This window comes from Dendrobium catenatum, unplaced genomic scaffold (assembly GCF_001605985.2).
Source record: "Dendrobium catenatum unplaced genomic scaffold, ASM160598v2 fragScaff_scaffold_706, whole genome shotgun sequence".
Classification (NCBI taxonomy): Eukaryota; Viridiplantae; Streptophyta; class Magnoliopsida; order Asparagales; family Orchidaceae; genus Dendrobium; species Dendrobium catenatum.
The window spans coordinates 318726-333441 of NW_021319168.1; the positions used below are offsets into that span (position 1 = coordinate 318726).

The 14716-nt window shown below is 35.6% G+C and overlaps 1 protein-coding gene across 1 annotated transcript in view; it reads right to left on the bottom strand.

Moving 5' to 3' along the window:
* LOC110113162 overlaps positions 1-14716 on the bottom strand; it is an 84659-nt gene that overhangs the window by 20217 nt on the left and 49726 nt on the right. Inside the window, exons 6-10 of the mRNA XM_020845610.2 lie at positions 11431-11502; positions 11104-11349; positions 4372-4758; positions 2910-4271; positions 2671-2727 (exon numbers count right to left, since the gene is read on the bottom strand). Coding sequence (XP_020701269.1) covers positions 2671-2727; positions 2910-4271; positions 4372-4758; positions 11104-11349; positions 11431-11502 — 2124 coding nt within the window. The remainder of the gene's footprint in view (positions 1-2670; positions 2728-2909; positions 4272-4371; positions 4759-11103; positions 11350-11430; positions 11503-14716) is intronic.

Below are 14716 nucleotides of genomic sequence, written 5' to 3' on the forward strand. Positions count from 1 at the left end.
ATTGTGACTTAAGTGAGCAGGAAGGTGAACTTAATTCTCGTGAGAGGGAAGGCAACAAGCTCTAGAGCAGGAATCGACGGGCCTTGTGAGTAGGGAAGCCACACGTGTTAGGCGAGCAAGAAGGCAACAATAAGTGACGGACTCATGAGTAGCAAGACCATTGAACGAGGTCGTCCGGCACTTCGTTTCTTCGTCTTTGTGCAAAGGTTCGCTTTCTACATCTTAGTCTTCATGTCCATCCCACTCGTTTTCCATGAAGGCCCATCTTGAGGGTTTATTTCTTTGATTTAGGGGAAACCATTCTGCATCTTCCTGAGCAGGCAAGACAAGGGGTTGCAGTGCATTTTTACATCTAAGTGGTTAATTTGATTTGGCATGTAGATTTGTTGCCTTGATACGAAATACCCTTTTTATGTTTTGTTTTTTTTTTTCTTCCAGTTTATTTTTCCCGTTCGGACGATTTTGCATATTTATTAGGTTGTAGAAAATAGGGCATGCAATTTTATTTATAAATTCTGGTCATTTAGGTTTTCTGTTTTCAGTATATTTGTATTATGTGCTTAAGCAAATTCCATTTGTGAGTCATTTATTTTTGTGTTATTCGGTTGCTAGTACATTTTTACATCTAAGTGGTTAATTTGATTTGGTTGTGAATGCATGTTTAATAGCTATTTTTTTTAATAAATGTTATAGTAGCAACTTGTGCTTTTTAGGATTTCAAGTAGAGTGACTTTAAGATAGAAATGCTATTTTAGAGGATGTTGCTATGGGTGCAAATGAGTTTAAATGAGTTTGGGAAAGGGTTGAATAATGTTTAAGCATTCTATTTGGAGTTCTAACTATTGAACCTATAATTTGTGTCGATCCTTCGATTCTTTCGTAGGATAATGAGTTCTAGTGGAGGAGGAATTGGGTCTGCTGATCGTCCATCAAACCTTGAGATCTTCCCTTTCATTTGTTTAGCCACAAAGTTAGGCAAATGAATACTCCCCCTTGAACACCAAATGTTCAAGGAATTTCTTCCAACTTGCAATCCAAAAGTTGTTTGTTGCTTCTCTCTTCTACAACTCAAAAGTTGTAGAAAGTCCTCTCGTTCTCCTAAGCCCGTATTTAGGAGAGTGGTTCTCTCCCTTCGAACACCAAATGTTTAAGGACATTCATGGATCTATAATCCATATGTTGCATTTTCTCTCTTCTTCTCCACAAACCAAAATTGTAGAGAAGTTCATCCTTCTACAACTCAAAGATAGTAGAAAATATCTCCATTTCATCCTTCCAATCTAAACTGGAAGAGTGAATTTCTCTCTTTGAGCACCCATAAGTTCAAAGAGAATCCATGGTGGCTTGTTGTCCAAATCTGCATATCACCTTCTCCTATTTACCCAACACAAGTTGGGTAGATTATCTTCTTCCTTTAAACATCCAATACTCAAAGGAGCATCCATAAATTGGCAACTCATGAGTTCCATTTTATCCTCTTTTTTCTACAAACCAAATTGTAGAAAAATTTCTCTCTTTCTACAACTCAAAAATTGGATGAAACTCTCATTCATTCAACCCATGTTGAGTGAATCAATCTTATTCCAAACCAATCCATTTGTTGAACTAAAATAAACAAGTATGCAATCAAAATTTTGGAAAATACTAAGATTGCATATAAACTTGACGTCTTCCTTTCAAAAATGACTAAAAGTAATATAATAAATAAGACACAAAATTTGACACTACAAACTTGAAATAAAAGATATAATACGATGCAATGACACCCTAAAAATACGACTCAAGACACCTTAAAACTTTTTTATTAATTGAGAAGAATGATACAAATGGGGTGGAAACTTACGAAGAGAAGTAATAAATAAGAAGCCGAGATGAAATCAAAGAGAGGAGAAGAAGAAGTAGATAAAGCTAGCAAGCTATCAAAAAAAAAACCCTCAGATTTTAGTTCCAAAAACCATCCATTATCTCTTCCTAAACTAGCCACAAAACATCCCAATATATAAGAGAAGAAAGGGATCCCAACAGCCAACAGCCGCCCACTCAAACTAATCAGAAAAGGGGAGGCAAAAGGCCAACAGGCAGCTAGCTGGAGCAGCACACGAAGGGGCAGCGGGACACAACCACCGAACGGACAGAGCCAGGGGAAAGGAACCGGGCAGGCAGAGGAAACGAATGGCCAAAACAGGGGGGATGTACCCTGTTCATTATTTTAACATTTTTTTTTTGTTTCACCTTTTTTTTCCTCTCTGGGACAAGAGATGAAATAAAGAAAGAAAAATTACTAAGATTGCTAATGAAGAAAACATTTAATTCAATCGTCTTCCAAAAGGACCAAACAATATCTTTGTTCATTAAGCACCAATAGTCAACCCGCAATAAATGGATCAAAGATACGTTTGATGTGCAAAAAAACTCAAAATAAATAAAAATGGCCTGATTTTGTAATGCTTGGTAAAATCATGTACAGAAGGAAATACACATGCAATAATAGCATGAATTGCAAGATCATGCTATGTCATATTAATACAGCTAGAAATGTCGTTTGAAGGTATTCTATAAAGTAGAACTTAAATTTTGGCAGCATAAACTGTGATTGCACAGCTTAAAAACAATGTTTGAAGATTCAAATGGAAACAGCATGCTTCAGATCTGACATATAAGAAAACTTGCCTTTCGGTTGCTAGTGGCAGCAAGTTGTTGCTCATAGATGGAATTGCAGCAAATAGCCTGCAATAGTAGATGCATATCGACTGTTAAATGTCAGACACGATAGAATGTTTAACTGAAAATTTTTTATGTAAATATGCAGAATTTCGAAGGGACATCAATACAGAGTATAATTGCGACACATCCCCTTGGATATTAAAAATGACAATCATAGCTAAACATTAAAAAGTAGAAACAATAACCTCTAGAAGCTCCCCACTTCTCTTTACTATTTCTGTTGGATTGCAAAAATTAGCTTTCTCTAATTTTGGATCTGAATCTCTTCTTCTTGTTTCAAGAAAGGTATCAGTGTCCAAATTTTTTTTACCAAAGAGTGATCCGACTGCATTTCTGGCACTACTATTGCCTTCAGATTTATAATGTGAAGCATCACTCACATGCTCAGAAAGGTTAACTTCTTGAAAATCTTTCCAGGAAGAATGAAGCTTCTCTCTACTATAGGTAAAGCCATAAACTTTTTCATTCAACAAATTCTGATAAATTTCCTTCGCATTAATAGAAATTTCCCACAACTTTTTAGCGAGGTCCTCCCTATCCTCACTGGCAGACAGTTGCCTGATACAAATTCCTTGATCACTTTGATGTGGCAGGGAGCTGGATTCATGCTGTTTAGATTCCTCCAACCAAGCAAACGTTGCAACAGGTAAGCCTTTCGATGCTTTTTCTCTAAGAAAAGAGGCAAGCTGTTTTGTTACTGAAGAGGAAACATATGCTATGGATGCCATTGTTAATTTAGCAACAGCAATACGGAACTGATTATGATCTGCTATAGACTTTTCAGCTTCTAACTTTTGTGTAGCAAGAAATTTGCTCAACTTTTGATTAGTAAAGCTATTATTATGTATCCACAAAGAGGTTCCTATCAATTGCCACCTTTCATCTTCTGGGATTGAAAATGCCAAAGAGTTTCTTAGTTTAGCTTGGTTTTTTTGGTTGATAAATTCATGCAATACCTCTTCATCATCATTTAATGCGTCACCGGTATTATTATCAGACGTAGGATGCAGAATCTTTAGCTGTTCACCTGTCAGAACTTCAATAGAATCATGATTACTAACAAAAGCACTATGAATTTGGCACACCATTTGAATCAACCCGCTAATATTTCTGTTAAACCAATTGCGAGAGAAGTACAGCATGTATTCTACAAGTTCAAGAAATGAATAGGTGCTCAAAGCAAGTCCTTCACTAAGTAGTAAATTATCATAATACTTCACCAGGGGTTTGATAATTCTCAATGAGCATATTAAGCACTGCATACAGAAATTCCTCTGAAAATAACTTTCACTACAAATTTCTGCAGAGGAGGCTCTGCCAGAAAGCAGCTTCATCGTAGAATCAGATAAATGACAACATACAACATATCGAGAATATGCATAAAATAGCTCCTTGTTTGCCTTCACAATCAGTTTAAACAAAATAGTGCATCGAGTAGAATGACCAGTTTTATGCTGATTATCAACATCATTTTCCCGAAAAATAAATCCCTCCAACAATTGGTACCCAAGAAATAATAATCCATTGTTGCATGCCAAGAGTAGTACCTAGGTTAAAAAACAAGAAATATATCCATTGTCAACAATAAAATATAGCAAACAAATGAGAAGAGATTATAAGTTTCACACAAGGAGGAGTTTCAAGTACCATGTTAGCTAAATCAATCAGCTTAAGTGAGTACCTCCGCTCAAATGTTAGAATAACCACATTCAACTTCTGCCTGAATTCCCCCGTCTTATGTTTTTCTTGATCACTATCAGAATCATCATTCTTAACCAAGTCAAGAAATATTACTGGATTCCGGTATGCCCAGCAAGGCAGCTCCCGCAATAAATTTGAAATGAATATCATTGCGAGACTTAATCTAAAATTAGACTCTAAATGGTATGCAAAACCTTCTTGTAACCAGGCTTGAGTAGCAGTTGCAATAGAAAAAGGGAAAAGCTGTCCCTCAAAAATAGCTTCAATATGTTTGGTGTTCACTTCAGAATTTCCCTCCATTGTTTGAGAAGCAAGGCGCTCCAATGCCTCCAGCTCCGGAAATAAATGAGAAGTTTTCAGATTTATGCATCATAGTTTAAAGAAAAGAGTTGAAATTGAAGTTTGGAAATCATGAATAACATTCCTTCTTAGCTCCAAAAAATTAACCATTTGACGTGTAAAAGGACAGTATATTAAAAACCATTCAAGCATCAGTCAGGCTGCATAGTAGACAATTAGGACAAAAATCATAAGAGCATAAAAACATCTTGCCTATAAAATTGTCAGGAGACCTCAAAAATGGAATGCTGCATGATGGTAATAAAGCACAATAAGATATTAGCAATAAGGAAATTAGGAAACCCCTAGCATTCTTTTTTACAGCTCTCAAGTTAGAGTCATATATCCAAAACTTCTTGAAACTAATAATGTATGTGATATAAGATAGAAAGGTAAATGATGCATGATGACCTGGAATGTTGATGTAGGCAAAACTTGCCTATTGGTTTTCCCCATGTTGTTTGTTCCCCTCCCTTGCTATTTCCTATGTATTGATGGCTCCAAAAGGAGTGGTGACTGCTTGTTCCTGCTGGTTTCCTAGGCAGATTTATGGTTGTAGTTTTTTTCTATTTTTACCTATATATGGGGGCTGTTTTGCAGCAGAAAAAAGAGAGTAAGTGATGATTTTTGGAATGTAAAAACTTGAGGGTTTAGAATAGCTTGCGAGCTATTGTCTTCTACCTCCCTCTCTTTTTAAAATTCGTCTCGGTTTCCAATCTCTTTCTTCTCTGCACGGTTTTCATCACATCTGTATCTTTCTTCTCAAACTTTTAAAAGTTGTAAGATGTCTTTGAGTCGTATTTGTAGGGTGTCATTGTATCATGTTTAAATTATTTGTTATTGTTGTTCCTTTTATTTTAAATTGTAAGGTTTTGTTTGTCAATGTTTAAGGAAATGAAGACTTTCTTTGAGTTTGCAATACTTGTACTATTTTTATTGCATCAAATGTAGGGCTTGCAAATGTAATTCTAGGATGGAATGCCTAAAATAAGCATAAAAAAAATAAAATTCACAATTCAATAGCTCTTACTTTCGGCAAAATTTACTCTCTTTTGAAGCAAATTAGAAAACACATAAAATTCATTCCAATCAATAATTTAAAGATTATCTAAAATCTGATAAGGAAATAAACTCATGCAATGATTAGGATTCACAATAGAATAAATGGTAAAGTCAAATTATAGCAAACTTAACAAAATCACTATCATATTGCAAAATCAATCATGAAGTATGTACATGAAAAGAACAAAAATATAAATCACCAAATAGAATATATAAGCCTATCGACAATCCAAAGGGAAGAATTCCCTAGAACTTGTTATCAAAATTTGCAACACCCTTGAAGAATTAGCATCCAACAACAAACACACTCGATTGAAAAAACATCTATAATTTTATTAAGCCTACGTTGAATTTTACATCCCTAAAGACCTATTATCATGGTATGCATATATTTATTGAAAATTCATTCAATTATAATTTGAAATAATCATGCCCATCACAAAGGTGTAGGCACGAGCATTTTTAATTTTGTGTGTTCATCTTGATCCCTTCAATATTGTCATTTCCACTATTTATTGTGGAGTGTTGGCCTCAACACTAGTGTTGGGGTCGAGTCGACCACGCACGATGAATTTTGAAAGCGAATGAGCTCGAAGTCGTGCAAAACTCAGCCGACCCACGTCGGCCAAAAACCAAAATCGCTGAAATGGCCTCAATTCACGAAATGGACAACGTCAGTGCGTCTGGAGCAACGAAAGCAGCTCAGATTGATCCTCATATTGATTGGGGTCGTCGACCGACAAAAATTTAAATTTTGCACATACAAATTGAGGCAAAGAAATGCATGAATGACGACGCCGACGTGACGACCGAGCCCCCCATTCTAAACACCTCTCTCTCCATCCAAAACATCTCCTTTAACCCTCATTCCCTCCTTGCCCTCTTCTAAGATAAATAAATTCCCCTCTCTTTCTCTCTCTAAAATTGGAGAGAGAGGAATTTCCTCTCTCTAACACCACATCTCTCTCCATACAACCTTCCTATACCCCTCCCCACCAAAACCCTACCCGTGACCGATTTTCTTAGCAAGCAAGGAAATTCTTATGCATAATATAAGTACCCATTACAACTTTTCTCAGCAAGCGGGGAAATTTATTTGCATGAAAATTATTAAGTACCCATGATCGTTTTTTCTTAACAGGTAGGGAATCTACCATACATGAAAAAAAAAACCAAGTACCTGTGACAACCTTTTTTGGCAGGCAGGAAAATTTTGTGCATTATAAACAAGAACTTGAAGACCCATAATTGCCTTTCTTGGCAGATGGGTAATGAAATTTCGATCGCGATATCACTTGTCACATACCGTGACTGCCTTTCTTGGCATGCGGGAAGGCTTAGTACCCCGATGCAGCCCCCTACGCGGGGAAGACACCGAGGTGCTACTGAAATTTACAATAAAATGTATGACTTACAAGAAATTTAGAAAAAATTGAAATATAATTAAGCTCCTAGTTCAACAAAATTAAAAGTACACGGCATCCTAGGTTCTAAATACTCAAATAAAAATGGACAAAAATCAAAGTATAAAAAAGAAAACTTACAGTGAACTCGTAGGATAACTAGTTGTCATAAGTCACAACCTTTTGACTTTATTATCAACATACGAGGGTGGAGTTGATAGGGTTCATAACTCAACAATTGTTTAAGGCCTAATCATATACATATAAGATTAGATAAAGTCCCAAGAGTCAAAATATGTTTTTGCTCAAGAAAAATGGCATTTTGGAATGAATCCTACTTTGTAGACTTACTATTTCATTCTCCCTAAGGCAGATTGTAGTTAACCAGAATTCCTCTGAGGGTAGTATCAGGGTTTAGTTAGATATGTGTTCTTACTTCCTATGAATGCAAGCCCTAATAGTTAATTATCCCTCTGAATGTGAAAGAGATAATTCTCGAATAAGGATGAGCAATTTTAGGTGTTTTAGTCTCATTTATGGGAGATGAAAGTACACCCAATCAAGATACCATGGTTTCGTCGTCCAGAGAATAGATTTCAGACTACCAACACTGGTGATCATTGATCGTAGTGTCTAGGAAATCTGATTAGCAATTATGGGTTGACAACTCTATGAGATCTCGAATAGACTGAGGTGGTTAGAAATGAGTTCTAGTTTCAAAAAGGTGGTTTGAGGTTTACATCTATTAGAATATCCAGTAGTTGATTTAGTTTGAGTTTTATGACTTCATTTAGAAGTTATTCGATTAATTGAATTGGTTTGAGACTTATGACTTCTATTGAAAGTAGCCCGATTATTTTAGAAGTGGATCTTACTATATTCATTAAAAGTAGCCCAACATTTATAAAGTGGGTCTTACTATTTTCATTGAAAGTAGCCCAAGATTTAAAAAGTGGATCTTACTACTTTTATTGAAAGTAGCCTATTTTAAAAAGTGGGTCTTACTGTTTTTATTGAAAGTAGCCCGTTTTAAAAAGTGGGTCTTACTGCTTTCATTGAAAGTAACCTGGGATTTAAAAGGTGGGTCTTATTGCTTTCATTAAAAGTAGCCCAGGATAAGCTAAGTGGCTATGTATTTCTACGTATCTGATTGACGACTAGCCTTAATCGAAAGTTCTCTCTCGTGATCGGGAGGAGTAATTAACTATAGGGGCTTGCGCCTATAGGAAATCAGAACTCAGATCATAAAGTCCTCATAAAATGAGGGCGAAATCTCTGGGTAGTGTCTTATCTACAAACCCATCTGCCTTCCAAAATTTACCTCGGAACTTAGTTCGTTAAAACTCCCTCGCCGAATAAGAAAAGCGAGCGGAGGCCGGGGCCGAATTTTCGGAGCCCACACGCTACACCAGTGTTTTTTAGTTTCAGTAGTTTTTTTCTTTCTCATTTCAATACTGCTTTTAGTTACAGTTTTTTATAGTACTTTGTCTTTTAGCACTATAGTTTACAGTACTTGTTCTTTTGTTGCACTACAGTTTCGGTTTACATTACTAGTTTTTTATGTTTATTTGCAGGAGTTTGTGCTGCTTTGGAGCATGCACAGGAGTCGGGATTTTGGAGAGTTTGGAGAGTTATGTTTGAGAGTTTATTAGTATTTTAGGTTTTGATTTTGAGAGTTATAGTTTTTAGGAGTTTGGTTTAATTGGTGTGAGTTTGTTTTAGGTTTAATTAGTGTAAATATTGTTTGTTTTATCATTTGCTTGCATTTTAATTTAACTTAATTAATTAAGTTTTAAGAAATTTTAATTATTTGCTTAATTACTTAAAATTTAATTTCATTTTAAATTGATTGAATAATTGTTCAATTAATTTAGATTTTATTTTAAATTGATTAATCAGTTATTAAATTAAATGGATTTTAATTTGTTTAATTAGATTTTTCTTTTAAATTAATTAATGAATTATCCAATTAAATATATTTTAATTAATTTAAAATTATTTAGTTAATTAAATGAAATTTTAAATTGACTAAATAATTAATTGGATTTTAAGTTGATTAATTAAATTATTAATTTAATTTCATTTTAATTATGAAAGTTTAGATTTTTATTTTATGATTAAAGTTTTAATGTTAAATGAATAAAGTTTTAATTAGTTTAATTAGAAAATTTAAGTTTATGTTTTAATTAATTAATATTGCTTAATATTACTCTATAATAGCTCCAAAAAGGAATTCGGCAGCATCCTAGCAGCACCTCCCCACGAGAGAAGGTCAGGACGACACTTGTCGTGATTTCTACCCGCCAGGATCAAAGATCGACGATGCGGGGTCTTCGGATTAAAAATCATCAGCCCATCTCAAATAATGATGGCGCGGGTCTTCAAAATAGAAATCATCCTACCCGGATCAAAGATCAACAGCGTAAGGACTTGAAACTGAAGACACCTATTGCTTTATTGCCAAAAGAAATTATTTAATTATAAAGCAATCTTATTTTAGTTATTTAGCCCAATTTAGTCGGTTGGAGTGATCGTGTGTGCTCAACAAGCAGATTGAATTGCTGCCTCAAACTAGATCAAATGAAAAAACTAGGCATTGTTTCATTTGGAGTGACATGCATTTGAGGTAGATCGAGAGATATACATACAGGCATTTACGTAATTGACCTAGAAGACATAGGAAGGAGGTGAAGGCGTAGGTTAGTTGCTTGGGAGACTTAGTCACGCTGGCTGATCACACATGGATTTAGATCACACGTTGAGGTTGGTCGCTTGGGTACACGGGACCAGAGTGGAGGTTAGTGGCCCGACATGAGAGGCGATGGGATGATGGGTTCGAGAGCGGGTAGGAATCACGCAGAAGGAGTGGAAAGACATACCATGTAACAAATTTCTTCATGACCACTAGACGTTGAGAGATGGAGTGGACAATAAGTACGCCTACAAAGAGAATTTTGCAGCTTCTACTTTCTCATTTGTGATTCTTGTGGAACTGAAAATGAACCTAATGGTGGTCTAACTCTTTTTTGACAATAGCAGAGCAAAAGGACTCAAGAATATAGTTAAGTGTCATCATCGCATTGAATCTTCAATGTTAATTAAGGAACAAATACTTGCATCCATTTGAAGATCCAATACAACCATGTTCTTCTAAGATCCTGTTTCTTATGAGTTCCATGATGAACATCTCCAAACAAAACTAGTCACCATGTCTCCCTCTTTGAACTCTTGATGACAATGATTCAAATCATATAGTGATTTGTAGCTTTCATTGCCTATAGATATACTTTGATGAATTTCAACAAGCAAATGATTCATGACAGATGAATCAGACAATTCACTAAATATAGATAACAAGATGCCAATATGTAGGAAGGTAATCTAGGTTGGTGCTATGTTCAAGCCAAATAGACTGATTAAGATATTCATAATACAGAAACTCAGACATTAAAAGAATTAAACCCTGCCGGTATATTATCATCAAGACACTAGAAAATAAAACCTAAACTCTTACCAATTCAGTCTGACAAACATTTCCTAAGAAAACTTAAGTTGGAAGTCAATATTGCAGTAGTAAGTTTGAGTAGTAAAAAGCATGAGCATTGCACTTTTGTTTTCAATACATATTTTTTTATCAGAAGCACATCGGTTTTCTGGGAAATATAGCAATGCATATAAAAGTAGGAAAATATGCAGAGCAACTTGGGATAATATTGAATTCAGAAAACAATCATGCCTCAAGAACATAGGACAATCCAAAGAATCAAAATTGTGTGAGAAAGTGAGGAAGGAGGGACAGAAGAGAGGACAGACGTAAGGAAAGTCAATGAACGATTGCAACAAATAAAATAAGGTTAAATTGAAATGTACTTACAGGGAGACCAAATCTTTTCAAGGAATAACTATCCATCACTGTAGAAAATTTTGACAGCACTGAAGCAAGATAATCACCAATTGCATTTTTTAAACAAGGTTTTGAAGCCAGAATTAAACAGTAGCGACCAACATGAGGATCTGCAAATGAAACATGAAAGCATTTTCTAGCGGCCACACCATTTGAACAGTGCACTGAAGGCTCAAATAACCTTTTCACAGACTCAGAGTAGTTCCCTGAGCTCCACTGCATGAATAAAATTGCACTCACTAGGTGGACAAAAAGACAAATTCAAGATAAAAAAGTAAAAATATTCATAATACTTACTTCAAAAACGCTGGATAACCAGTAATCTTTTTTATCAATAGCATTTGGAAGAAGGATACGTGATATCAGTTGCTTCTCTCCCCCGCTCGGGGGTACTTATGAGTGACACAATTTGCTTTCCCCCCGCTCGGGGGTACTTATAAGTGACCCCGCCTCGCCGTAAGTGCCGCACCGGGGTCCCTTCTCACCACGCGCAATAAAGGCGTGTATAGGCGGTTTTCCGGTGCGCCACGAACACCGAAGTAGAGTTTAGGCGATTCCCGCCTCGTCGTAGGCGTCGGACCGGGGTCCCATCCCACCACGCGCAATAAAGGCGTGTATAGGCGGTTTTCCGGTCCGCCGCATACAACGAAACGACAATCTGAGTTTAGGACTTCATACCTTCGCGAGGAATGTCGGTTCGAGGATCGAGGGAGAGAGCAAGCATTTTTTGAAATTAATGATAATTAATCATTTAATTATAAATAATCTATTAATTATATTTAATTACAATTAATGTTATCTAATTATAATAATTATAATTTAATAAATGATTAAATAATTAATTAAAATTAATAATACTTAACTATTTAATTATAATTAACATATTAATTATAATTAGGAGTTAAACATAATTAATAATAATTAATAATAATTAATAATAATTAATGATAATTAGGAGTATAATTATTAATTAATTATAATTAAGAAAATAATTATTAGATTAATTATAACTAATTCAAATTAATTAATATAATTAAAAAAAACTAATCTCTGCCTCTCTATTCTCTCTGGCTTGGCTGAGTTACGGGATTTGGCCGAATAAGAGCGTGACAAGGGGGAAAGTTACCTTCATAGCTGACGAGCTCCTGTTCTTGTGTCCCGATCAAAATGTCTTCCGATCCGACAGCAAGGAAGTGTCGTCGAAGGAGGTAGGCCGGCAAGGTGGAGTTCGGCCGGGTTAGGGCTTCAAGAGGTCGGTGCGCTCACTCTCTCTCTCTCTCTCTTCCTCGGCCGAAGAAGCAATGGGGTTGGGCGAGGCTTCGGCTTGCGCTCGACAATGGGAGAAGAAGATGGGAGGAGGGTCGGAGGCTCTAGTCGACGGGATCTGGTCGCTGGCTACAGGGATTCGATGGGAGAAGAGGTCGCTGGGCAGAGGTCGAGTGCGGAAGAGCAGTCGGAGAGGAAGAAGTCGTGAGAGATCTGCGAATCGGAGGAGCAGCTTGGGATCGGTATTTAACGACATCTGCGGTCGTTCAATCGAGGCAAGTTCACGGGAATAACGGAGGATTCGACGAGAGCGGCGCCGAATCAGCGGGATTCGCGGACGTCTTCGACAGATACGAGGATTCCAACCGAGATTTCAGCAGAAATTATGGATCCGACGGTCAAGGTATGATTTCATTTTTGTTTCTTTTGGGTATTGTACAGAGGTCAACACCCATGTGTAAGGCCTGATTCCTAACACAAACCAAAACAAAGAGTATTGTCTCAAATTCCCTCTTCTTGGTTGACACTAAATAGTTTTTTTCTCTAGTATCTTCTCCTTAAAAGCCTAATTCAACACTTTCTCCATTAAAATTGAACCCAAGTGGGCAAAAAAAAGCAATTTCAAAGCTTATTTATGAGAGAAGAAAGAAAAAAAAAGACCATGATAAAAGAATCTCCATCAATTTGGTATCAGATAATCATATTCCGTCAATGTTGGTATGATAGCAAAATTTCTTAGTAGGTAATTGCAACTAAGCCTAGCCACTTCATCCCCCTTACCCATCCAGCACAGACCCACAGTCAATAGAAAAGTAATCAAAGAGCAATAAAATAGAAAAGTAATCAAAGAGCAAATTTAAAAAAAAAAATCAAAAGGAATATTTATAAGAGACGAGTCATTTTTTGGTTGAAAGAAGACCTCTAAATAAGAATATTACATCATTTACATAATAACATTAGTACTTCTGATATAAATAGGATGACATGTTGGATGGTGATGACGATGAATCTTTTGTTGATGTTGCCATACATCATTTGCCCTGTTCACTATTAGAAAAAAAAAAGAGAGGAAACTTCTTAAATACACTAGTAATTCTTATAGCACATGGATCTTATAATGCTTGCAGCACATGCGGTAGTACTCCTAGTTGCCACGCTCGTAATAGTTTTCCCGCTCATTTCACTTGCATCAGGCTTGAATAACCCAAAATAATAGTTTAAGTTCTAGATACATCTTGATACTCCCTTGATGAATAGAGAATAGTCATAAGTGATGTGCTACTTGGATAATTTCTTTTCTTAAATCACCAACATTTAGAGAACAAATCCTACCTCTGCACCTCAATAATTCATTCCCATTAATCTCATAGTCCTCTTTATGACCTGTTTTCACCATATTAAGAATTTTCAAAAATTAATATCCCACAATAATGCATCATGCATTCTATTTTTCAAAGTAGACTATATTATCATAAAGTTCAACATAACAAAAATTTTAACAGCATAATTGACTATGAACAAACCCAATTGATAATTTTTTTTTTATTAACTGCTTCAATTGAGTAATTTAATAGTTTGCATTGCTTTACATTTATCTGCTTAAAGCATAAGCAATAACATTTATTTTTTTATAGATGACATTGCATGTCCATATTATAATCTTTGATTAATTTTGACCACCTTGTTTATCATAAATTGAACTCCTTTTGGGTGAAAATATATTTCGAAATTTGATGATCCAAAAATATTTCGCACATAACTCCATACAAATAATGTCTCCATATCATTAGTGCAAATACAACTATTGCTAATTCTAGTCATGCTTAAGCTAATTCCTTTCATAATTATATAGTTGTCTAAAAGCATAAGCAATTACTCTTCCAAGTCGCATTAAAATGCAGCTCAATCTTCTTAATAATGTGTCACTATATATTTGAAATCTTCTCGTAACCTAAGGGAATTATCAATACAAGTATATCCATCAAACCGGTTTTCAATTTTTGAAAAGCTTTCTCTCAATGGTCATCCCAACTTCATGGCCTCTCCCAAGACACGAGGCATCATAACTTTCAATGTCGCTCTGATCTCTGCCTTGAGCCCCCCTTCATGAAGTTTCCCCTCATGATAGTTTGACACCTATGTTGCACCGATATAGATACGGCGACACGGATACGACACGATACAGATATGGGACACATCAATTCTTTAAAGTACCAGATATGGATACGGCGCTGATATGGCATTATAATATATAAATCATACATAAAAATTAAGAAAGCAATCAAAGCGTAATATTTGAAATGACAAAAAAAATTGA